The 25,423-nt window shown below is 37.6% G+C and overlaps 3 protein-coding genes across 5 annotated transcripts; 2 read left to right on the top strand and 1 right to left on the bottom strand.

Annotated features, from left to right (window-relative positions):
* The first annotated feature begins 974 nt into the window (after nt 1–974).
* On the top strand, nt 975–5,311 carry LOC133837355 (uncharacterized). Its single transcript, XM_062268085.1, is given in 10 exon segments — nt 975–1,135; nt 1,213–1,339; nt 1,791–1,934; nt 1,992–2,164; nt 2,222–2,428; nt 2,484–2,810; nt 2,812–2,866; nt 3,225–3,435; nt 3,489–3,926; nt 4,378–5,311. Coding segments are annotated over 10 exon segments (2,187 nt in total). The 5' UTR covers nt 975–1,099; the 3' UTR covers nt 4,847–5,311.
* A 929-nt stretch (nt 5,312–6,240) lies between these two features.
* LOC133837358 (RNA-binding protein squid) lies at nt 6,241–17,589 on the bottom strand. Of its 3 annotated transcripts, none has more exons than XM_062268091.1 (9): nt 17,244–17,589; nt 14,179–14,219; nt 13,834–14,108; nt 13,531–13,768; nt 13,309–13,434; nt 7,648–7,773; nt 6,972–7,143; nt 6,351–6,900; nt 6,241–6,315 (listed from the first exon to the last, which is right to left on the bottom strand). In XM_062268091.1, exons 1-7 carry the CDS (start codon nt 17,414–17,416, stop codon nt 7,073–7,075), a joined length of 1,050 nt encoding a protein of 349 aa, XP_062124075.1. In that variant the 5' UTR covers nt 17,417–17,589; the 3' UTR covers nt 6,241–6,315; nt 6,351–6,900; nt 6,972–7,072. The 3 variants fall into 3 exon arrangements, with proteins under 3 accessions (XP_062124075.1, XP_062124074.1, XP_062124076.1); XM_062268090.1 differs by having other exon boundaries at nt 6,241–6,303; XM_062268092.1 differs by lacking the exon at nt 7,648–7,773 and having other exon boundaries at nt 6,241–6,303; nt 17,244–17,587.
* A 637-nt stretch (nt 17,590–18,226) lies between these two features.
* Nucleotides 18,227–24,714, top strand: LOC133837356 (ras GTPase-activating protein-binding protein 2). Its single transcript, XM_062268086.1, has 5 exons — nt 18,227–18,632; nt 18,758–18,943; nt 20,302–21,948; nt 22,009–22,259; nt 22,322–24,714. The coding sequence occupies exons 3-5, from the start codon at nt 20,427–20,429 to the stop codon at nt 22,631–22,633; spliced, it is 2,085 nt and encodes a 694-aa protein (XP_062124070.1). The 5' UTR covers nt 18,227–18,632; nt 18,758–18,943; nt 20,302–20,426; the 3' UTR covers nt 22,634–24,714.
* The last annotated feature ends 709 nt before the right edge of the window (nt 24,715–25,423 follow it).

The raw sequence follows: 25,423 nt of genomic DNA, 5'->3' as shown, positions 1-25,423 counted from the left end.
TATACCAGATTATCAACCCAAGCAACTTCGATTTAGGTTAGGTTACAAACTTCTGGATCCATCGACAATTTAATAATAAAATAAAATATTAAAAATATACCAAACAAAATATTTAGTATATTCAGTGCTATATTTACATTTTCATGTAGTTTGTACTACTATATCATTATGCGAAATATATTGTTTGGAATATTTTTAGTATTTTTGTGGTATATTAGTTTGGTATTTTTAAAAATTAAAATATATAATATAAAAACTTCTGGATCCATCGAACATTTTATAAAGTTTTCATCTAGCTTTCAGTTCATAGCTCAGTTTGTCGAGCTGTCACGAACCATTCTGCATTATAGTCTGTGAAAGAAGATTCTTGGTTAAATTGCTAAAGAAGATTTGTGATCTTAAAACTATACGATTTTTGCCTCTCATTGATAGGGACTTAGTTCTTCAATGAAATATTCTTACAATCAAGATGTGTTCTATAACTTTAAGATGTTCATGTTCTTGATGCTTTTTAGAACTAAACTCTTAGTACTAGAACTTTTTTGCAGTGTACTACACTATATGCTATATTCATGCCAAGCAGTCGTAAAGTGAATGAAGTACTCATATGAGTTACTCAGGTAAACAATGTTTAACTGTGCAGGTGAGCGGCCAATCAGTGTCAGCTTATCGCTGGCTTTGGCTCTTGCTTTGGTTAGTTGCCCAGTGATTTTTCAATAAACTGAAATTGCATTCGATGCCAGGATATGTTTTTTCCTCCTTCTTTTTCTTGACTTTTCCTGCGTCATTTATAGAAAATTGAATAAAAGTGCTGCTGGCATTTGCGACAAACCGAACGGGATGAATGAGCTCGTGATTGCGACTCAGAGTCCGAGAAGGATGTGATTAGTGTCCAAGTCCAAGTCCAAGTCGAAGTGAAACAAAGGCAAACAGCAGAATGCTCGGCGTAGAATGTCAGCATTTGTAAGCACGAGGCGAATGGAGCATAGCTTGCCTCGATATTATTGTGTTTTACTTATAGCATACATTGCAGAATTATTTTTATTCTTATTCTTTTTCCAAATAAATTTCATTCAAAAATATAAATTGAATTGCTAGAATGCACTCTACCAAGCTGAAGGAGGGCGATGAGCGGGTAACAGCTGACATTTTGCCACAGTTTAAGCGTGCAACTAAATAAATGCAACCTCTACTCCACATGCCACACAACAGGAGGAGATGGAGCTCAATCAAATCTGGCGCGCTTGTCGTAAAATTCAAGGCGCCATCTTTCGCCACAACTTTGACATCTGTGCGGACATAAAGCAACACGATCCAGGCTGCTCAGGCTTTGTATCGGGTAAGCTAACGACACCTTAAATACCCTAAGCACAATTCAACATGCAACAACTAATATTCTAATATAATATTTGTATTATGTTTTTTATTAAATATTGAGCTACATGAAGTCTTGAGGTTTCTGAGTTCACATAGCTTAGAATATTCACTATTATTACTTAAAATTGTTTCATATTTGATCAATAACCAGATAAGTTCACAAAACACAGCAGTATGCTTGTTCCAATGCTGGCGCCATCTATAGTCGAGTGTCGATTAATCCATAACGCACTGTGGTCTACATTGCTCCAATAACTGGCGCCATCTATCGACAAGCGGCTTGCTTTGTAGCTTTAATAGCTTACTATACAAACTTTTTGCTGTTTTCTAGATACATAGCGTATCTTCCAGTCCATTATTTAACGACAAATACTGCTCAATTTATTTTAATACTGTTTTATGACCGCCAACAGAATCAATCTTCACCTCGGTGCTGGGCAAGTATCGCAAAGTAAGCGGCTTATCCGAGCACGAGCTGCGCGATGTCACCGACTATTTCCAGATACGCGATGGACGCATCGCCTATCGTCAGTTCTGCAAAGTGGTGTGCGGGGAAAGTGAGTAAACTCTATGCTTAAAATAAGGAAACTTAAACCAAAGTCCTCAACATAAAGATCTGCAAAAGAGCGCTGAAAAGGAACTGGCAAGTGGACTGGAGTGGAATGATCCTTGGCACCTAAATGTCTTGCCACAGCCTGAGGAACGTCGCAAGCTGTGCTTGATACTGCTGAAGATAGCCAAAGAGACACATCTACCATTAATGCCTTATTTCCAGGACTACGAGCTGGTTAGTAATAATCCCTAAAGTAACAACATGTTGTGTTATTATTACACTTTCCTTTAGGTCGCTCAAAACGTGGGCGTTGTCACAGTTTCCCACTTTTCACGCGTCTTACACTTTATGAAGATTCCGCTTTCCGAGTCTGATTTTCTGCTGCTGCTCAAGCGCTACATGAAGGATGGTTACATGGTCAACTACGTCGCTTTTCTCAAGCACATCGACAACATCATCGACTACCTGAGATGTCACAATCTGTTGGATAACTCGGGAGTAAGTCTAAGAGATTTCAATCTTCTCTCCTCCCTCATGTTCTCAACTTTGTCAGGATGTCATACACAACTTTCCTGGTCGCCTTGTGGATCTAGAACTTTCTCAACTTCCCGCTGTTAATGGCTGTCAGCTATCGCAACCTATCTTCCCGGATGCCTGCAATCATCCCAAACTGAATCGTGGTCAGTGCGACATTGTCCACTGCATCCAAGATTATATCTATAAGAATCGCGTGCGCACCTGCGAGTTCCTCGAAAAGTTCGATCCGCTGAACGTGGGCAGCATTACCAAGAACCAGTTCGAGCGTGGCCTCTCCAACATGGGCGTTGGCAAGTATCTCTCGCAGCGTGAGCTTGCTCTGCTCTCCGATCGCTACTTGGATCCCCCTCGACACTAATCGCATTCGCTGGCGTAATTTTGTGGACGAAATTGATACAGGTAAGTCCAGTTTTATAGTTATTTATAGAGACTTTAGGATAAAGGAACTAAAGCTAAGTAAGACAATAGTCCGCCTTGTTCGATCCTCTAAAAACCGAAAAAAAACTAATAGCGACCATTCTTTAATTCCTTGAACGCAGGGTTTATTTATGGTTCCTAAAAGTTTAGATAACAACAACACTTAATACTTTTTATACACCTAAGGCTCATGAGGACTTACTCCGTCATCACACTGAAAATTCCCAAGGAAAATATCCCCAACCTCCTAATGTATCCCATGAAAATTTGAATTTGAATTTCCTCTTCGGAACCTTAAAGATTTAGGACTTTTACTACAGCTAACTTTCCTATTTCCCAGTGTTCACCATCAAGAACCTTGACAAGATACCGCAATGTGTGGTCGAGTCACCGCTACAGCACATCAAGGAGCTGCCGCGTCCTGGCACCTTGGATTGGCAGGCGGCGCCTCAGGACATACGCGAACTGTGTGAGGATGCCATCTCGAAAATACGACTGCGCATACGCAACCGACGTCTCTACCTGCATCCCTTCTTCCGCAACTACGACAAGTGAGAAGAAGTTATCAAGAATCTAATCCGAATCTAATGTAATTCCTTCACAGACTCCACAGCGGACACGTGAATTGCCATCAGGCGAATCAGATCTTCCGCATCAATGGCATTCTGCTGTCGAATCCCGAACTCGACGCTGTGCTGCATCGCTATGGCAACGAGCTGGGCTTCTACTACACCAAGTTCCTGGACGATGTAGATCCCGCAGACTACGCCATGCCCCACATGGTGGGCAAGCAGCCGCTTCAGGAATGTCCGCCATTCGCACGCGACAAGGCAGAGCAGCAACTGGACAGCGAGGAGCACATCATACGCATTCTGACCAGCGCCAAGCGACAGGCGATCACCAAGGGCGTCTCCTGCATCGATTTCCTTGCTGACTACGATCGCCATCGCGAGGGAGAAATACTCGAGAGCGACTTCAAGCGAGCGCTGGACAATTCCATGATCATACTCAACGAGGACGATGCCAGCACGTTGGCACACATGTGAGTAAACTACACTGAAAAAAAATGTTCTACAATCAAGCTTAGTCCGAGCTTAGTCAAGCTTGGTCTTAGTACTAAGAATGAAGATCTTTAAGTTAGAAACCGCATCTTGATTGCCAGAACATTTGATTTAAGATCATCTTTTTATTAATAAGAGGAACAATTCCTTTAGTTTTAAGACTGAGTTAGGTTAAAATTTTATAGGAATTTCGATGGATTACAAAATTTTGTAAGCCGCCTAATCTAGTATTGTTGATCTTGATCTTATGATCTTATGAGAATTTGCCATTTCTCCAGACTAATGTTTTTAATTTTAAGGATTTCTTAAAGTGCGCTTATTTTCAGAGCACAATTCTTAAGATGAATGTTCTTGATATTAGAAATTGGACCTTTTTCAGTGCACAAGCCGAAACTCTCTCCAATCTCATCTCTAATCTCATTCTCCCTACAGCTTCCGCTCCCCAAAACGCGCCGCCTGTGTTCGCTATCGCGATTTCTGCAAGGCGCTCGACGAGATCTTCATCCAGGTGGACACGCACATGGGTGACAATGTGGTCACCGCTGTGCCGCTGCTGCATCTTCCCAATCTGGACTGCGTCAATTGTTTCCTGAACTTTGATGAGCGCACTTTGTGTTCGCAGGCTTTGATGAAGCTCGCTGGACGCCCCGATGAGATCTCCAATCTCAGCCAGATCTTTAAGGACTTTGATCGTCAGAATTGCGGTTCGGTGAGCAAGAATCAATTCCTGCGCGCCATCACTCTGAGGGAGATGCACAACATGCTCAGCAGCCGCGAGCTGGAGGCCATCAACAAGTGCTTCGGGGTCGAGAGGGGACTTTGCTTGGAGATCAACTATCGGGAGTTCCTCAACATACTCGATGTTCTCTTTGCCACTGGACAAATGAAGCGCAACTATTGAAATACTTCATGAATGTTTCGATGATGTCTTTGAAATTCTTTGTAATACTTTGGAAACCTTTATCTGAAATAATAATTAATAAAACAACGAAATTTTTTTTTTGTTTGTTCATTTTTAATTGAATCTTGTTGCATTTTCATTTCCTTATAATTTCTTGGTTTGTTTTTGTTTTTGTCAAAGAATGTGTTTTTAATAACTATTAATAAGTGTGAAAAATTAAACATTTGAGAGGCTGACTCGAGAGCTTCACTCTAAATGGAGTTTGGAAAACTGTAAATTCTTTCTTCGATCTCGTAGATTGCCCCGAAAATCTCAAAGCGGACGTCAATTAACATTTAGTTCAATCTCCATTTAAATAGCTATTAGTTAATTGTATGTATATATATTGTTTATGTGGTATATATAATATATATGCCTATATATTTTTCTCTTTCTCTTTTTTTTTTTTTTTTCTTTAACAAATAAGTCTCTTTTAAAAACTATACATCATTGAAGTTTTTTTGAGTTGGGTTTTTCTTTTTGTTTATTATTAATATTATCATTATTATTATTATTTATTATTATAGAAGTTGACATCTCATTTCACGTTTTTGTAGCTCTCTTTGTTCTTGTTGCCATACGCTGTATTAGATTTTTATTAAAATATAAAATTCTCTTTTCAATTTGTATATATCTTTATATATAGTATATATATATGTATATCTGTGTACTATTATATATTAGAATCTATGTAATGAGCGCAAATACATACACAAAAAAACGTTAATCGGAAAAATCGTATTCTTTTTCTTTTTCTTTTCTTTCTTTATGCAATTTGGTGGATCTGTTGTTTGTTTGTTGTAGTTTTAAGCGGACTTGGACAATGCGAGGCGGTGTTGGCCCCCTCTTCTCTCCTCTCTCATTCTCTTCCTTTCTTTCTCGCCTATTCCCCTTCCTTCTTCTTCTTTTTCTACTAAGACAGACAGCCCCCGTCCGCACCGCAGGAGGCGGTCCAGCTGTCGTAGCAAGAGTTCTATGTTCTATTATATTATGCATTACATATTACAAATATTAAATTAAGTTAAGTTTAAACAAATACTTAAAGTCTATTGTATTTTAATAAAGTATTTATATATATAGGTATATATATATATATCTGTATGCATTAAACATTTCTATTTCTTTTTTTTTCTTTCATTTTTTGTGGCTGTGGCTATGTGTTTTGTTTGTTTGTTTGTGTGTTTCTTTTTAGGTGTTGTACATATTCATATATGTAAATAGATCTCTGTATGTTTGTTTAATTTTGTATGAATGGATGACCCTGCTTACAAGTTAAACAATTAGCTCGCATAATGAATAAGGACTACATTCCGGTGAAACAAATTAGTTGTTGAGCCGCACTTGGTTTAATGTGGTTCTTCTTTTTCAGCTTCTACTTCAGCTTCTGCTTTTGCTTCTACTTGTTTCTGTTTCTGCTTCTGTTTCAGTTTCTGCTTTTTTTTTCTGCTACTGCTTCAATTTCGACATGTTTCTGTTTCTGCTTCTGTTTCAGTTTCTGCATTAACTTCTGTTTCAGCTTTTACTTCTGCATCTGCTTTTGTTTCTACTCGTTTCTGCTTCTGTTTCAGCTTCTTCTACTTCTACTTCTGCATTAACTTCTGTGTGTGCTTCTTCTACTTTTTTTCTGCTTCTGTTTCTTCTGCTGAGTGGGGGGCTTCTTGCTAGCAAGTGTGACTATGAAAAATTAACCACCCTTCCAAGCCTAAACTCTCTCTCTTTGTCTAACCATATTGTGTTATTGTTGCTTTTTCCGCTGTTGGTGTTCTTCTTCTCTTCTGCTAGTTGTTGTTGCCGCTGTTCTGTAGTTATTGTTGCTGTTGTTGGAATGGTGCCACACAACAAGTGTGTGTTTAATGTTGGTTTTGCTTTCTGCTTTTGCTGCCATGAGAAATATTTGAGGTCTGCCTGCAGTTCGCTTCTGTAGACTTCTTACAATACGGATGCGAGTGTGTGTGCGTGTGTATGTGTGTGTATGTATTCGGTGTTTCTTTGTGTGTGTGTTGTTTCGTAGTATGCTGTGAAGATAAATGAGGTACAGTAATGAGAGCGAGTTTCATGAGATGCAACTACACAATTTGCTGCTTACCATAACAAACTAAACTAATAAAAATTCAAATAGTTTGCAGATATATATAAGTAGATGCGACGGTGGTTAGGGGTAAGGGCTACCTGCCCCGCCCCCTCTTTTTAATAGGGCTGATGTCGGGGCTGGCGTCCAGTGCCACGTTGCTTGCCACCGCCGTTGAAGCCGCCGCCGCCTGTTAAAAGTGGGAACAAATAAATCGAAATTAGTTGACAACATTTATAAAATACATTTAAACGACTTAATAAGTGTGTTGGTGTGTGTGTGTGTGTGGAGAAAGAGACATGCACAGCTGCTAGGGAAATCGAATTGTTCATTAGCTTAGTTTTCGATATATAGATCTACGCCAAAAAACGATTTTTTTTTGTTGGAAGCGACTGATGGAAATTTTGACCAAATCTAAGGATAACAAAACGAATGTCTAATTTGGAGCTCCCAATGCAGTAGGAGGAGAGAGAGTGGGGGAAGAGAAAGAGAGTAGATGCTCGAAAGAGGAAAGATTAGTTCAAATTACAACAAAAATAAATACTGTATATATGCTCAAATGTGTGTGTTTAGAGATAACAGATCATACATAATTAATAATCGATATTATATGGGGAGGAGATTAAAGAGTAATACGGCCATTTTTTTGTGTTGTTGGATTGGTTGATTTGGTTGTTGTTGTTGTTGTGTATACCTTTTGGGCCGCCGCGCGGTCCGCCGGCACCGCGCCCGCCACCAGCGCCACCGCCACCGCCGCCTCCGCTGCCGTAGCCATTGCCACCGCCGAAGCCACCATCAAAGCCGCCGCCATAACCGTAGTCTTTGGTAAATAACACGAATACGTATATATATATAGAATAACGGGGGATTTCAAACACAAAATATATGAGCATGAAAACAAGGATTTATACAGAGAGAGAGAGTGTTAAAAAACAATTTGAAAGTTGCATTAATTCATTCCCTAATTACTACTTCCTCTATTCTTACTTTCGATTTTGGTCAAAATTTAGTCGAACTTATTATCTGAGGAGGGGGTGAGGTTGGAGTGAGGGGAGACAATTCAAAATACACACCAGAGAGAGACAGACAGAGCTGGAAAAGGAATATTCCACACAAAATCATAATTCATTTAGTTTTTGTTTTTTTTTCGTTTTTTCTTTTATTTGCTCATTTCTCGATTTTGCGATGGTTTTTGATTATAAGATTGTTTCTATTGCTGGATAGTTGTTGTTGTTGTAGTTGTTGCTGCGGCTGCCGTCGTGGTTGTTGTTGTTGTAACGGCTGCTGCTGCTGTCGCTGCGGCTGCTGCTGCGGTTCTCATGTCGTTGTTGTTGTTGTTTACTTTTGCACAGGCATTACAAAAATTGTTGTTGTCGTCGTCGCTGGTACACAATAAAAATGAAAAAACACATTTCTTTCTCTCACTCTCTTTCGTTGAGCGCGCGCTCTTCGCAGACTCTCTCTTGGCGCTCTCACACACATATATTCACACATACATGCGCGATTGTTGTCGATGTTGTTGTTGATGTAATTTTCAATTGGTTTCTTCTCTCGTTTTGTTTTGTTAGTTGTTCTTTCTCACTTTCGACTTATAAACATGTTTCACAATGCAATTGCAATTTTCATTTCATTCATTTTCACTTTTCTTTACGCTTTTTTTCTCTACATTTTTTTACCTCATTTTCTCCACACAACAATTTCAGCATTTTGAAAAGTTTCGATATTTTCAGATTTCAGAATTTGATTTTCATTTTCGAAATTATTTGAAATTTTGGCCAAAAATATATTTTTGAATTAATTGTGCTGCTCTTGTGTGTGTGTTTTTTGAATGTCTCACCTCAGCAAAAAGTAATTGAATTTCTTTTCTGTTATAATTATATTCTTTTTTTTTGGTTTTGGGGACTCGGGGGCTCGGGTGGTGGGAGGGTGGTGGTAGAGGGGGGTATAAGTTCGTGTGGTCGCAAAATTTTAGTGTTGTATATAAAAACGTCTTGCGAAAAACAAAAACAAATGCAAATTGTCAGCAAATTTGACTTGATACGAGTTAAAAATATTTCGATTACGATTACGATATTATTATAAATTTACTCTTGGATGTTGATTATCGATTGGTATTGATTTCATTTTCATTTCGTTTGTTTGTGTTTGTATATAACTTTTAGTTGTTGTTGTTAAAAACAAGAAAACTGTTTATTATGATTTATCATTCAAGTTCAATTGGTTTTAGAAAACTTTTCTTTTTTTAAAATTACTTTATATATATTTACGTTTATAGATTATTCTTTTTTTTTTGCGATTTTCCAATTCATTTTTACTAAAAACAGAGATATAATTACGCTAAATTACTTGTAAATAGTATAAGCTTTATGTTTAATTAAAAAAAGGAATAAAAAAGAAAAGAAATAACGTTACATTTAAGCGAAAAATATTATATAAAATTGTTGTTTATAGTTGGTTGCTTGAGTTGCCTGTTGTCTGTCTGTGTGTGTGTGTGTGTGGGTGTGTCTGTGTCTGTGTGTGGGTGGTTGGTATTGGTTTCGAAAACGTTTCTTTACGACGTTTCTCTGATCCACAGACAAGACAATAACCGGACACCGAAGAGCGAAGACCGTACCACCGGACGGAGGGCAACCCCGCCGTAAATTGGATCAATTGGACAATTGCACGATACTTTTTATTTGTTTTGGATATTTGCTTGGGTTCTCATTTTTCATTCTCTTTTGTTTTTTGTTGTTTTTTTGTGAGGCGAAACATCGGAAAATTCGGTATTACAATGGATGCAAATATATGTAGATGTATACAAAAAGATATTCATATACATATATAGGCATATTTAGTTAAATCTGTTTATGTATATCTATAACAAGTTCAAAATTATAATTTTAAAGGAAATTAATTAACATTATAAGTATATAATTAATGAAAATAGTACACATCTCATATTTTTCTGAACTGTCTCTGGGACCCATAACAGCAACAGCGCTCGCTTCTTTTTCGTTCTCTCGCTCTCTGTTATTAACAGTGGCTTTACATTGGCGTTAACATTGCGCTTGCTCATTTTATGTTATGGCTCCCATTTCCATGTTGTTGTTGGTTTGTTGTTGTTGTTGTAGTTGGTGATAGGTTTTTAGTTTAGTTTAGGTTTCAGAAATTATAAAAAGAAAATTTGTATATATATTTGTATATATATATATATATTTTATGTAGTTGGTTTTAGTTGTAATATAAAGTGGGCACAAAATATTGCTATAAAGTATACAAAAGCTATTTCGTTTATATTAAATGAATATTGTTTTGCACAATTGTTGGGATTATACAGCATAAATATAATAATGTTTGCATATATTAATAGTAATTTTTTTTTTTGTTTTAAGTTAATATTTTCTTATATTTTGTTGTTTTTTTTTTAGTTTTTTTTTCGTTTACAGACAACTTGCTAAAAACATTGAGAAACATGCAAATTTTTTAAAATATTTTACTCAAGTTTATTATGCATATTATTTGTTGACTTTGTTTTTTTTTAATTGTTAATGATAATAGATCGATAGATATATAAATGCATATATATCTATACCAAAAAAAAGTTGATGATCAAAAGTTTCGAAGAAAGATTGTTCAAAAGTTGGTAACATAAGAGATATATGATAAATATATATATATATGTATATATGTTTGTTTATATGTATGCGTGTGTGCTTCGTGTAATTGTGTGAGTTGTTGTTTTATTGTACTTAATATATTTAAAAATGTGTTGTATATAATAAAAGAAGAACAATATGAAAAAATTATATATGTATAAAAATTGTGGATTAATTAATTATAAAATTACTAAAATTGACGAAGTGTGTTTTTTCTTTCTCTCTTTTACATTATGTTTTTACTCAAATGTTGTTGTTTTTAATGTTTAATGTTGTTGTTGTTTTTGTTGTTGTCGTTCAGTTTTTGTTGTTGCTGTCGCAGTTGTCGTTGTTGTTGTTGTTCTTTAAGATGTTGTTTGTCAATCAACGTGCAAAACATGCCGCATTTTTCTCTTTTTTTGTTGTTGTTTTAAATCAAGTACAAAAATTAATTTAATGTGCTTTAATATTTTTATCGTTTCTCATTCTTTTAGTGTTGTTTTTTTTCTCTTCTACTTGGTCAGCAAAATGCAAGAAAGCGAAACAGAAATGCAAATAAAGCAAATAAAAGAATCAAATGGCCACATTAAAAAAAGGGCAAAATATGTTGTCAACTAATTCGAGCAGGAATTGGGGGCGTGGCAAAGTACGTTGCCTTTTCTTGAGGCCTCTCTCAATACTCTCAATTGTTGCTTTTGCGTAGTTGTTGTTGTTGTTGTTGTTACGTTTTGTTGTTGTTATAGTTGTTGCTTTACAAATATGTTTTGTTTTGTTTTTTGCCTTAAAATAATACTATCAAAAATAGTACCGCGATTTGTAAAAATGTTATGTTATGCATAAATATATATATATTCAGATGATGCGATCGATCCGATGCAATGTATATATATACTTTCTTTTGCCTAAATATATATATATATATATATAAGTGTGTGACGTGCATACGAAAACATATGCATTGCAAAAACGTTTATTATCCCGTTGCCGAAATAATAATATATATCTAAAAATATATTTATATGCTACATATATAGTTAGCTATATATATATTTGTGTATATATATAGGTTTAAATAGAAGTTGAATCAAAGCTTTGATTACGCGTTTCGTTTTTTGTTGTTGCTTGTTTGTTTAGTGTTTTGTTCAACAAAACAAAAGGAAAAACTATTTAAATAACTATTTTAGGTGTGTGTGTGTGAGGTGTGTGTGTGTGTGTGGGAAGAATCGCATTTTCAAGGTGCGTTTGGGTATGTAAGGGTGTGTGTGTGGAGGTGTGTATGTGTGTGTGTGTGTGATTCCTATAAGTGTGTCAACAGCTTTTGGTTTCAGTTTGTTCAAACAATAACAGTTAAGAGTTAACAATATAATAAAAGGCACAAGTTGCAATTATGCAAAGGGCCAAAACGCTGGCGATTCACACATTTTGTTTTGTTTTGTTTTTTCACATAATTGGCACATGATCTTTCTTGTTTATGTTGTTATGTGTAAAAGTTAACGGTTCTTCTGGTTGTATGATGTTGTTTGTTGTTGTTCTAATGGTTGTTGTTGTTGTTTGTTGTTGTTGCCTTTGCGTTTGAGGTATTTGTCATCTTTGGAAAGTCTGTTGATCTGCGACCTCGCAATAAGTCGCACACAGTTGATGTTGATGTTAAAGTTGTTAAAGTTGTTGTTGTTGGTCTGGTCTGGTATACATTTTAAAGTTTTTTTTGTTTTTTTGTTATAGAAACTTGAACGTTTTGTCTACTTCGTTTTCTCTCTTTCTCTTTATATCTCTCTCTCTTAAACAACACAATCATTAATATACACACGCTTCGTCAGTTTTATATAGTATTTATATATAATAATATGTATGCTAAAAGACTAATAAATCATTTGATTGATTGATTGTTGAAAAATTGTTAGATTTTCAAATTTGAATTCTTTTTCGTGTTTGTTAAAATTACGCTTTAAAATTTAAAAATCAAATATGCATTTTTAAGATTTTAAAATTAATTGTAGTATATAAAAAATAAATCATTGATTTGATTGTAAAAGAAAATAATCATATATACTACATATATAAATATATTTTGTTTATAGATGTGTATAAGTTTTTTTTTTAGTTTTTTTTTTGTTGTTGTATATAATTGTATATATATAATTTTTCGCAATGTTTAAAAAAGTTTAAAATTTATATTAAGGCATTAAAAATATTTTGAATTGTTTTCTATTTAAAAAGTTTTCTTGTTTTTAGCGACGTTGTTTTTCTTGTTTCTTGTTGTGGTTGTTGTGTTTTTCTATGTTGTTATTTAGAAATTGCAGCAAAACGTTTTTTGTTTTTGTTTTTGATTTCTTTTGTTTTTGTTTTTCTCTCCGTTTTGATAATTCTCTCATTTCTCAATTTCATTCTCTTCTGCTAACGGCAAACAACAATACGTTTTATATATTTTTGTATATAGTTTTGTTTTTGGTTTAAGGGAATCTGCTTTGTTTTTTATATCAAAATATACGTATTAATTGTTGTTGTTTGTTTGTTGTTGTTTGTTGCTGTATAATGGCATTATTTTGTCTATTGTTGTTGTGGTTGTTGTTGTTTTTTTTTTGTTTTGTTGCCTGGGTTTTTATTATGTTTTTATTTTCTTTTCTAAATTTAGAACTGCTGATAGTTGTTGCTATTGTTCTTGTTTTGATGATAATTACTTGACGTTGTGTTATTATAATAGTTGTTATGAGCATTATTATGTTGTTTGTTGTATTTACCATAACCATAGTCATATCCATTATAGTAGCCACCGGCATAGTAATCGGCAAAACCACCGGAACCATAACCGCCATAGCCGCCATATCCCGAATACGAATTCTGGCCTTCCCATTGATTGTTATAACCTAGAAGAGAGAGAAGTGTCATTAACATCGATTACATCAATATATACAATAGATAATAGGAAAGTGCAGCTGTTGCTGTTGCTTTTGTTTACTAACCACCACGGCCGTATCCACCACGTCCTCCCCTCATGCCACCTCGCGCTCCACCTCGCATGACCATCATTTGGTTCTCAGGTTTTGGCGTCGCGCGCTTCACATCAACTTCCCGGCCGGAGATTTTCTGTTTGGGTGTCTTCAGCAGATCGGTGACCACCTGCTCCGAATCGAAGGTAATGAAGCAGAATCCCTTGCGGTGTGACTTTTGCTTATCGAATGGCATCTCAACCTCAACAATCTGCACAAAAAGGATAAATATCACTCAGTATTAAAGAACATAACTCTATAGTCGTCTCTACTTACGTTGCCAAACTGACTGAAGTAGGTTTTGATCTCCTCATCGGTGATCTCTGTGGTGAGGCCACCCACGAAGATCTTGCCATGGCGCGCCTTGGCCTTCTTGGGGTCAACCTTCTTACTGTTGATTATGTGCTCCTCGGCGGCGCTAACTTGATCGATTGCCTCCGTGTTGGTGAACACAATGAAGGCAAAGCCTCGCGACCTTCCCGTCTGAGGATCTGTCTTCACATTGATGCTCTCGATATCACCGAACTTGCCGAAATGATCGCGCAGTTCCTCTACAAATTGCAAAACGTTAAATTAGTAAATATTTCGAGAGAATTTAGTCGTCATTTTTGATATACTTACTTTCAGTGGTTTCCCAACTGAGACCGCCAACAAACAGTTTTCTGTGAAATTGAATAAAATCAAACTTTAGTTACATCATTTCGAAATGCAAAATTAATCTTATGTATATAAATAATAGAATGTTCTAATAATGCTACAAAGCAAACTCTGTTCTCATTAAGTGGGAAAGAATCACAGCACATCCAAAATGTATTTAATTTTATGAAATTCTTTGCATTTTGCTTTCTGCCCACACAAAAAACGTTACTTTACTTTCATATTATTTTTTATGGCTGCAAATAGATTGAAGACGGAGCAAGAATACAAAAAACGAACAAAAAACTCACCAAATTCAAAGTGAATTAATTACTGTACTTTATTTATTTGTAAACTTTCAAACAAGATTCGAAATGTGCATCGAAAAACTGAGCGAAAGAGTTCGGCGAGGGAGTAGAGTCATAAACGAGCGAAATATACGTATGAAGAATTAAATATATATATAAGAGTATGCAAAGAGTAAACTTTTCAATTTAGTACAGAAAAAACGATACTTTTGATATTTTTGGTTCTTTTTTTTTTTTCTTTTAATACATGGAACAAATTTTTGTTTATTATGACTAAGTATTAGAAAAATGCAAAAGGTTTTTATGCTGCTTTTGTATGGATTTTGATACTTGCTTTATTAGGACTAATTTTATAAACAAAAAACTTCTTTTTTTTAATGACACTTAAAATTTATTATTAGCGTACGTTACTCTCTCGTATATAAAGATTGGAAATATCTCTGCTGGAGGGGGGTGTGTAAGGCAATTTTGGAACAATATCATCACGGCGGCGGAATTTAGTTTAGTTTAGTTTTAGTTTTAGTGTGGGAAATATAGATAATATATATATATGGGCGATACTCGCGTATGTTGGCATTTTATTTTATGAAACGTTACCGTTACTGGACTCGTTATCGTTTTCGTTTGCAATTCGATTGATTCGGGATTCGTGATCGTAACCGTTAATCGTTATCGTTATCGTAAGCATTAGCGTTAACATTATCATTACGTTACGTTACATTACGTTACGTTACATTCATCGGGTTGCGCATCTTTCTTTAAGTAGGCAAAAACAAACAAAAAATGCGAGTCTCTCTGTTCTCTTTCTCTCTGTTTCTTTTCTATTTCTTATGAATTTTTTTGGTATTATTATTTTTTGGTAAACAATAAAATGCGTTATATACTGTTGGATATATATATTATATTAATTATATAGAGGATCCAATTGAACTCGAGATAATTTGTTGATAATTTTGTGTGTACATAGTATTTGTTTATTTTTGGTTTGATAAATACCATCATCAACATCGCCGGCGTCCGGCATCCGTTGCGCATTTGGCTTGCTTGCTGCATCCACATTGGGCATTCACATTTCCTTTGGTCCTCGGCTGCTTGAGAATAGCTTAACAATGGCATTTAACTTCTCTCAAGACCTGCCGGAGAGGAACAAGGTTAGTTCGCTCAAACACAACAGGATAAGCTATGAATGGTTTTTATTTATTTGTTTTTCTTTTTATTTTCTGTTTTTTTTTTTCACACACGATACGGCTGACTTCGTCTGTCTCCTTTGGGGCTGCTTCCATTTTATTTATTTTTAATAATTATGTTGTTATCGTTGTTCATCATCATTACTGTACAAATTTTGCGAGTTGACTTAAAAATAGCTTAAAAATTAAACAGTGCGATTAGATATGACTCTTGCCTAAAGCCAATAAAACGTCATTGGGAGAAATTATCCTTAAAACAGCGATCGATATTGATTGATTATGGCAATAAAAGAAGAATCTAAATTCTTCAATCTTATCTGAGAGAACAAGATATAAAAAAGTATCTAAAAGCGAGCAAATCAAATTTCGTACGAATGTGGATAGAAAGAGTAGTGAGTAATAGTAGTTTTCGGTTGGCTCGACAACACTGCCGGCATTGCATGGAGACGACAACAGCGGCCTCAGCAACAGAGAGCACGAAGCCGGCTAGCAAAACGGAATATTGAGAAACGAAAAAAACTATGTATGGGTGTGAGTGTGTGAGTATGAACATACGCACGTAGTGGCGAGAAGGCGCACTGTAGAGCGAGCACAGGGCAGAGAAACCGCCATTTTGGGTACAAAAAAAACTGGAAGAGCACACGAAAGCGAACGAACGAAAAATATCAACGAATGACTGCACAAAAGAATGCAAAAAAAAAATTAAATTATACAAATACAAACAAAAGTTTTTTACAAGTGAAAGGTAAGCAGCACAAGCAGATGTGGGGCCCAACGTGGGGCCAGAGGGCTGGAGTAGCACATAGCACACTTTGCGTTTTTCTCTCTCTATGTGTATACATACACACACACACATACCTACATACAAATGTCGGTACGTCGGTGTTTTTGTGTGTGTGCCTAGTGGACATAACCTCACAACTGGGGGAAATGTGCTTGAATTGCCTTTGTTGCGACTGGAAATTGTGAGTGCTGCTTCTTACAATTGCAAATGTCACACATTGCATTCATAATAAATGAAAAAAATAAATGCTCATATGACTGCAGTAGGGGAGGGAGGAAATAAACGTCTAGAAGCGAAATAGATTCTGCGAATTTCAGTAATATTCTTCACAAAAACTTAACAACCGGGCGTACTTTTTTTTGGGGGATGGTGGAGAAAAAGCAACGAAAAATTTCCAACAGCTTCTATTATTATAATTATTATGTATGTTTTATAGTTGCTGTTGTTGCGCTCACTGTATGTGTGTGTGTGTGTGTTGTGCGAAGTACAGTCGCACACACAGACACGCGCGCAAAATATACTGAAGGGGTCAGCAGCGGCGGCGTCAGCGGCGTGCTCTGCTCTGACTCCCGTTGCCGTTGCGCTCCCGTCGAACACCATTTTTTTACACTTGACGGCGACGACGACGTTAGACGTTAGCTTTGCATTTACGTAATAACAGAGTAGGTGGTAATCGAAAAAAAATTGTCGTTAGGCACATGATTTTTGTTTTTTTTTGTTTTGGCTCTCTCGACTCTGAATTGAAAGTCATAGATTTTTTACTTAAAATACCTGTCGTCATCGCGCTGGTTACTCGCAGCGCCTGCATTTTCGGTACTGCCATTTGCAGCGGCGCCGGTAGCGGGAGTCGCATCACCATTTTCAGAGCTCGCCACATCATTGGTGGTCACATCCTTGGTGAAGTCTTCACCGTTAACTTCCATACTGACTTCTTTGTCTGCCATTTTAATTGGTGGTTTTAGTGTGTTGGTGTGTAGTTTCTATTGTCAGTTAATAACTTAATTAAATAGCACTATTTAGCGACTCCTTTTAATTTTTTCTTTGTACAATCTTTTCTCAACACACGCTAAAACTCGCGCGTACGCTGACGACCGGAAAATGACAAATTCAGCGACAGCGTGTGTATTTGGTAAGAGCGTTGCCACTGTATTTCGTTTCGCACTTGAGTAGCCGCTTACGTTAATTGAATTTGCAAACCTTGCCGATTTAAGACGATCGATTGAGACTGGTCGCAAACAGTTGACAGATTTTGAGTAAGTACTACAGGTAACGTGATCGATAACAGTTTAAATCAGCAAATAAATTGATTTTAAGTAAGCCCTTTAACACTGAATCTCGACAGGGTGGCAACATTACTTGTCAACGACTTTTGTGAGTGACACAATTGTTTTTCATTGTCTTTGACAAAACAATAGGAATAAGAACAAAAAAACTATAGCAACAAGGTTTCTTTTAATCGTGTTCAATTTAATATCAAATACAAATTATTGTTCAGTTTTTTTTACTCAAAATTTTATGTTTGGCATTTTGTGTTTTGTCTAGCCGGATTGCCCGCAATTCACGGCCACACTTACCACGGTGTGACCATTAAAGGTCTGCCCGCAAGTAAAAACATACCACTACTCCATTCCTGTCGTAGCTCTATTTAGATCTAATTTTGTATATTTCTTTCATCGAAAAAAACGGCAATATTTTAATTTGAAAAAAAAAAAACGTTTTTAATAGCAATTAACGGTACCTAAGAACAGTTCAAACTATTGCGGCTTTTTGGTGGACTTTTCGTCGTTAAAAAGTATATTTTAAGAAAGAAATTGCGGTCACGCTGATGCGCACTCACACATACATACAAACGCAAATGCACCGTGAATAGGCAGCAAAGAGGAAAATCGGTTCTCTTTTCAATTCAACACTTGTTCAATTTCATTGCGTTTGCGATTCTTTTTTACATCAATTAAACAAAAATACAACGCATCCAAACTGAATTAGTTAACAACTGTGATCGCCAACATCTAAAGTAACAACAACACACAAGTATAATGCGCAAAGAATTGCCAAATTTGTAATTTTTTCAAACCACAAAAATTGCAACAAAGCAGACGGCAAAAAAGGAGAAGAAGAAGCAGACTAAAGCGGCCGCTCCAACTAACCAACAAGCTTCGCGTGTGAGTGTTGTGTGTGTTCTGTGTGCTTTGTGCGTGTGTGTACGTGCGTGCATCCAAATATTCAATTGCAGTCTAAGAACTCACATTTATTTTGTTTGTAAATTAATACAAAATATATTTCAGCATTTCAAAAAAAAAGCTGCTTTAAAATTTGCCCAAAAATCAACGCATAAATAAAAGAAAACCTGCCCGGCAGCCAACGAGCCAGCTAAATTCGTCAGACTCCAAAAAAGAAAATCAACCTGAAATATAAAACACATAAGCAATATTATTGTGCATTACAAAGGGCCAAACAGGCTTTTGCTAAAGGTAAGTACAAAATTAATTGCCGGCGTTATTGGGCACATGCTACCGCCCAATGCATAGAAATAGAATAAAATGAAAAATACACAATTTCAATTGGGGTGGCAAACAAAAAAAATGAAGAAAAAAATACACCAATACAAATGCAATGCGACGTTCCAGTTGCTTTTGCTTGTTCATTTTTCGCTTTAGCGGCATTTTTATCGCTTGTGTTTGGGGGCGACTCATAACCTAAAAATGTCTGCGCATTTGTTTTTGTAAGTTTGTTTAAACATTGCTTGTGCTTGCTTGCTGGCCTGCTCTTGTTCTTGCTTTTTATCGCTTGGTTTCTTTGTTCTCTGACCCACACACGCGGTTCGCACACGCACACTAAGACACGCGTATTTGGCGCTGCTTTTTTTTTGTCTGTCTGTCTGCGATTTATTTGCTCCGTCCGTCAAAATTATTGGTAAGGCATCATGTGTGTTTAATTTATTCAAAGCAAATACTTTTAATTAAATGCAACAATTTTGCTTAACGCACACGCATCATGTTTTTTCTACCCGCTCTTTTTTTTTGCGGTTGGCCTTTGTTGCGAAATCGCAATGCGAGTTGTGTAGGCTGCTTTTTTTTTCGTCCGAGTTCAATGAAACTCAACTACCTGAGCAGCAACACAGACACAACACACTTACAAACACATACACTTTTGGTGGTGTGCTGGTGTGCGTTGTATCCTCTGCTGCTGTGCCGTAGCACAACCTTGAAGCGCAAACATAACCTAAAACTACTTTACATGGCTGCTGATTTTTGTTGTGTTGTGTGTATGAGGTCATTTACTTTGCGAGTAAATAAATGACGGGTCCTTAGATCTTTGTACATATGTATGTATGCATGTACAACACAAACAAAAATAAAAACAAATGCAGTCAAGCAAGCGACAGCTGCCTTTGTGTCGTGTGTTTTGGCTTTGCACGAATTTTTTACCCTTTTGGTGCATTTTTTCGGTGTGTGAGTGTAAAGTGGGTCAAATTGCAACTGCATTGAATCTTTATGTCCGCGCTGCGGCAAATCTGCTCCTAATACACACACACACGGTCACATCCATTGAGTGTTTGCATGTGAGATGTGTTTGTCCATTAATAGTTAACTGATATGCAATCAAACTGAGTGATTTACTGATCTCCGGTCACACTGCACACCCACATGCAAACAGCATACAGGGTGTTCTTTGCTTACCCGACTACAAGAAACACATATCTAGTGCATCTCTTGACCATTGCAAAATAGTTTCGTAGAAAGCAGCTTTTTACAGCTGTATTTTAAGATCAGTTGTAAAAACATTAAACTGAGTCGACTTTGACTCTTTTCCGTTTCTTTCTTTACAGGAACATTTAAGAAATTCAACTCAGGCAGAGAGTTAATTTCTGAATCTCACGCTCACGCTCATTTTGGGGAACTCTGACTCAGGCAACCACAAACTACAAACGCTCTTGTCAACAACAATCCAGCAATGGTCATGGATGCGACTCAATCGCAACAGCCTTCGCCGCAGTCGGTGGGACGCGAATTTGTGCGTCAGTATTACACGCTGTTGAACAAGGCGCCCAATCACTTGCATCGCTTCTACAACAACAACTCATCGTTCATCCACGGCGAGTCGACGCTGGTTGTGGGACAGCGCGAGATCCACAATCGCATCCAGCAGCTGAACTTTAACGATTGCCATGCCAAGATCAGTCAGGTCGATGCTCAGGCCACCCTTGGCAATGGTGTTGTTGTCCAGGTCACCGGCGAGCTGTCCAACGATGGCCAACCGATGCGTCGCTTCACCCAAACGTTTGTGCTGGCCGCTCAGTCGCCCAAGAAGTACTATGTCCACAACGACATCTTTCGCTATCAGGATCTGTACATCGAGGACGAGCAGGATGGCGAGTCGCGGTCGGAGAATGACGAGGAGCACGATGTCCAAGTGCAGGTGGTCGATCAAGCCGTCCAGGTTGTAGGCGATGGCGTCGCTCAGCAGCCACCACAGCAGCAACAGCAGCAGATGCCCACCCAGGTGGTGTTGCCACAGCCCGTGGTCTCAGTGGCTGCCACAGCGGCTGGCGCAGGCGCTGCCTCTGCCGCTGCTCCTCAGCAGCAGCAGCAGCAGATCTATTATCCAGTCCAGGCTGGTGCCGCAGCTGGACGTCCAGTTGCCGTGCTGCCCGCTGCTCCACAGGCTGCCGCTGTGCCGCTGCCGGCGCAGTTCTCCAATCCACCACCACCAATTCAGAATGGCGTTGTCTCCCACGATGAGTTGCCCCAACAGCAGCAGCAGCAGGCGCCACCACAAGCCCTGGTCCAGGCGAATGTTTCGCCATTGGTGCAACAGCAGCCCAGTGGCCCCGTCATGTCCAATGTGGGCATTGTGCAGCCCGTGCCGGTGCAAGCAGCTGCCGCCTTCCAGCACTCGCCTCTGGTGGCAGCACCGCCGCCACAGTTGCTGCCACAGCAGCAGCATCAACAGCAGCAGCAGCAGCAGGCAACTCAGGCTCTGCAGCAGCCGTTGGAGCAAGAGGAGCAGATCAATGAGGCGCCCAGCAGCCACTTGCAGCAGCAGCAACAACAACAGCAGCAGAAGGCACCGACACCTGTGGACGATTTCAAGACCATTCACGAGCAGCAGCAGCAGGAGAAGTACGAGGCGGCGAAGCAGCAGCAGAATGAGCCCAAAACTTATGCCAATCTGTTCAAGTCGACGTCTTCGTCGCCCAGCGGCTTTGTGAATGCAGCTCTGCAGCAGCAGCAGCAGTTGCAACAACAGCAGCAGCAGCAACAACAGAATCACAGCAATGTCTATTCCTCGTCTGCGGCTGGCGGTGGCGGTGGACAGGCCAGCTACTCGACCACGGCGTCCTCCTCCTACAACAACAACAACAATAGCAACAACACCAACAACAACAGCAGCAGCCAGAACAACAACGGCAACAACTCGCGTCTGGACAACGGCGGTCCGCTGCCACAACGCAACAACTCGATTCGCAACAAGGGTGAGTTCATCACTTGCTTTCTGCTCTGAACTAGTTTAATATATCAATTTACTTTCACAGAGTTTGAGCAGCGTCGTCCCAGCAACGCTCAGCAGTTTGGCGACAACCAGCAGCTGTTCCTGGGCAATATTCCACACCATGCTTCCGAGGAGGAGCTGCGTCAGCTGTTCTCTCGCTTTGGCTCCGTGATTGAGCTGCGCATTCTCTCCAAGGTTGGCAGCAAAGTGTTACCCGGCATGCGCAGCCCTCTCAACTATGGCTTCATCACCTACGACGATCCCGAGGCAGTGCAAAAGTGCCTGGCCAATTGCGTATGTTAAATTGTGATGAAGTATTCAAGGCTTAAACTAATTATCACTCTCTCTCTCTTTAGCCCCTGTACTTCCCGGAGAACTCGCCCGATGGCCAGAAGTTGAATGTGGAGGAGAAGAAGCCGCGCTTGCGCAACGATCTGCCACCGCGCCAGCCAATGGGTGGCAACAACATGAACAACATGGGACGCAACAACATGCGCACCGGCGGCGGCAACAATGGACCACGCATGGGCGGCAATGGAGGAGGCGGTGCCAGCTTTGGCCAGCGCAACGACAACCGCAGCGGCGGTGGCGGCAATCAGTCCAATGGACCGCTGCGCGGCAATGGACAAACCAGCGGCGGTGGTGGCGGTAACTATGGACGTCGTTAAGCTAAGTAAAGGAAGGGAATGGAAAGGAAAGGAGCAGGCAGGCCTGACTGACACAAATCGGTAGACAAAGAGAGAGAGAGAGAGAGCGCCAGAGCCTCGCCGCCACAGCAGCAACATAACAATAACATCAGCAGCAGCAGCAGCAACTACAAACAACAACAACAACCCAACGTTCAGAGCATCGATTTCTTCCATAATGCAATCAATCAATTACCATCTTCATTACAAATACAGGCACCACACACACACACACATACGCACTGCATATACATATATATATTCACCTACATACGCACACACTAAGAACAAGCGAGCAGAGAAGCAGCAACCAAAAGTCTAGGAGCATCAGCAACACACACATTCAACACAACCCACAAAATGTCTTCATGTTTGATGAACGTTCCTTTATTTGGAGGCCACACACACACGTCGTGCTGCAATCTAAAAAGATAACGAAACTATTTATATATATATAGTATATATACATATATATGATATGCCTTTTGGGTCGTCCTTTAGTTAAGCTCGGTTTTTTTTTTGTTGTGCAGTTTGTTTTAGGTGTTTTCTATTGTGTTCTTCATTTTACAGTCAGCTCGTGCCAAAAAGCAAAATTCTGTGCAAATTTTCAATGTATATTTAATTAGAGAATACTGCAGCACGTCGACCTCTTCTCCCTCAAAGAAAAAAAAGAAACATTAATTAAAGTATAATAAAAGTAAAAGTTAAAGTTCAGGCAACAGCAACAACAACACGAACACGCGTCTATTATAAGTCTCAAACATGCAGCCCACCATCTCACACACACATACACATGCAAAGTCACACTCACATACACACACACATCCCCAGCATACACTCACACACACACACACCACAGAACTTAGTGTAAAATGTAAACATTAATTTCAACTGTCGTTTAACAAATAATTTTCAAAATTTTAATTTTAAGTTCTCGAGAGAAAACGCTATAAAAAGAAGAAAAACAATGAGAGTAATGCAAATGCGAATGTTTTTTTGTTTGTTTTAATTTAATTACACATTTACTTAAGCACTTAATGAATAAACAAAAAATACAATTAAAAGCGAATCATTAAATTAAAGTTAAAAAGAAAACTTAGCTAAAAACTAAACAAGAAAAACGAAAACCATACAAAAAAAGAAGAAAATACTTTTTTTAAAAAAACGCAATAAAAAAAGCAAAACAAAGACTTAAAACAGTAATTTAAAACGAAAACAAAAAAAATAAGAGAATGAATGAGAATGAAAGTGAACAGAAAATATGTAAAAGCGATTAAATGAAAATGAAAAAATGAAAAGAAAGAAAACTAAAATATCTATGTAGCAGAAGACCTCAACAAAACCACAACAACAACAAGAAAAAACAATTTAAGTTTAAACAGCCAAAACGCAGCGCAGCAACGTCGTCGTCAGCGTCGTCGCATTTTCACGCTTTCCTTCCCCGCAAATCACCCTCCTCCTCCTCTATCAGCAACCCTTCTCCATAACCAACCCTGAGAATAATGTCCGTTAAGTTGATTTATAGCCAGCACACATAATGAATAATAATGAAACAAGTAAAATACAAGTACATATATATATTTGCCTAGCTAGTCTCTTAAACAAATGTGGAACGAAACAAATTGTTGACATTTTTTTAAATGGAAAATGCGACGCCGCAGCGTGAAAAATCGGCGGTTAGCGCCAATTTTGAATTTTGAATTTGAAGTGAAGTGTGAAGTGAATTCAAGAAGTTCGTAAACCAAACTAAGTCAAGCAACTTAAACGATTTGGTGTTTCCAACACAGTTGTGAACTAAAATTTAGTACATATTTTTTAAATAAAATCTATAAGAAAATGTAAAAAAAAATACAACAAATACAAAGAAAAATAACACAAAAAAAAAAACAAAAACAAAAGCTACTACAATTTTTCTCAAGGTAAAGATCAAGCAAAAAAACACATGTAACAAGAAAAATATACATCATATATATATATAACTTATATATACGTATGTATGTGAAACACTCATAAAATGTAATGTTAACTTTTAGATCTATATAACAACTCTTTGCAAAACAAAAGCGAAAAAAACTCCCTCACACTCATCTCTATAATATATTTAATTTGTAAAATGCAAGTCTTCAAAATATTGTTTAATCTCGCATTAGTGAATTTTGAATTTTGTTTGTGTTGTTTAGCTTCAAACATATCATTTGTTTAACTAACTAAATCATATATAGACTCTTTGGTTATAATTGTAGTTTATTATTATTATTTTATTTAACATTTACTACACACTTCTCACAGCAAACACAGAAAGCAAGTTTTTTAGCACTGTTGTCGGGGCTTTAAGCAATTTTTTTTAGAACATTTTAAATTAAACGAAAATGTTAGTGTTCAAATTTTAGCTCAAAAAACAGTGTTGAAATTAATGCTTGAAAACATAAACAAAAAATGAAGAGAGGAAAGCGAAAATAAATTAAATTAAATATACAAAAAATGATAAACGTTCATGCTCATTTCTAAGCAACAACAACTATACAAAATACTAATATTAAACACACACACAAGAAAAGAAGAATATGAAATACACCAGTTTGTATAAAAAAGGAAAAAAAACAAGATTAATTCTATTTAATTTATAGGCTATACTATTACAATTACGAATATAGTTGTAAATCCGTTTTGGGCGCTTTCACCAGACATCATCTTTGATAACTGAATAATAAACACAAAAAAAGAAATCCAATCAACTTAATTTAGTTGAAGAGTGTTCCGACGATTAGCAGC

The sequence above is a fragment of the Drosophila sulfurigaster genome, chromosome 2R, assembly GCF_023558435.1.
Source record: "Drosophila sulfurigaster albostrigata strain 15112-1811.04 chromosome 2R, ASM2355843v2, whole genome shotgun sequence".
In the NCBI taxonomy this organism is placed as follows: Eukaryota; Metazoa; Arthropoda; class Insecta; order Diptera; family Drosophilidae; genus Drosophila; species Drosophila sulfurigaster.
Note: the sequence above shows the minus strand (reverse complement) of the source record. Positions and strands in the feature narration are given on the sequence as shown.

Bases quoted from the DNA above. Each gene is read 5' to 3' on its own strand.
- LOC133837358 (XM_062268091.1), bottom strand. From the start codon at position 17,416: ATGGCAGACAAAGAAGTCAGTATGGAAGTTAACGGTGAAGACTTCACC. The intron at 14,220-17,243 runs GTATTTTAAGTA...TCAATTTCACAG, and splicing joins AACCAGCGCGATGACGACAG to AAAACTGTTTGTTGGCGGTC. The intron at 13,435-13,530 runs GTTAGTAAACAA...TCTCTCTTCTAG, and splicing joins TGGTGGATACGGCCGTGGTG to GTTATAACAATCAATGGGAA.
- LOC133837356 (XM_062268086.1), top strand. From the start codon at position 20,427: ATGGTCATGGATGCGACTCAATCGCAACAGCCTTCGCCGCAGTCGGTG. The intron at 21,949-22,008 runs GTGAGTTCATCA...TTACTTTCACAG, and splicing joins CAACTCGATTCGCAACAAGG to AGTTTGAGCAGCGTCGTCCC. The intron at 22,260-22,321 runs GTATGTTAAATT...CTCTCTCTTTAG, and splicing joins AAAAGTGCCTGGCCAATTGC to CCCCTGTACTTCCCGGAGAA.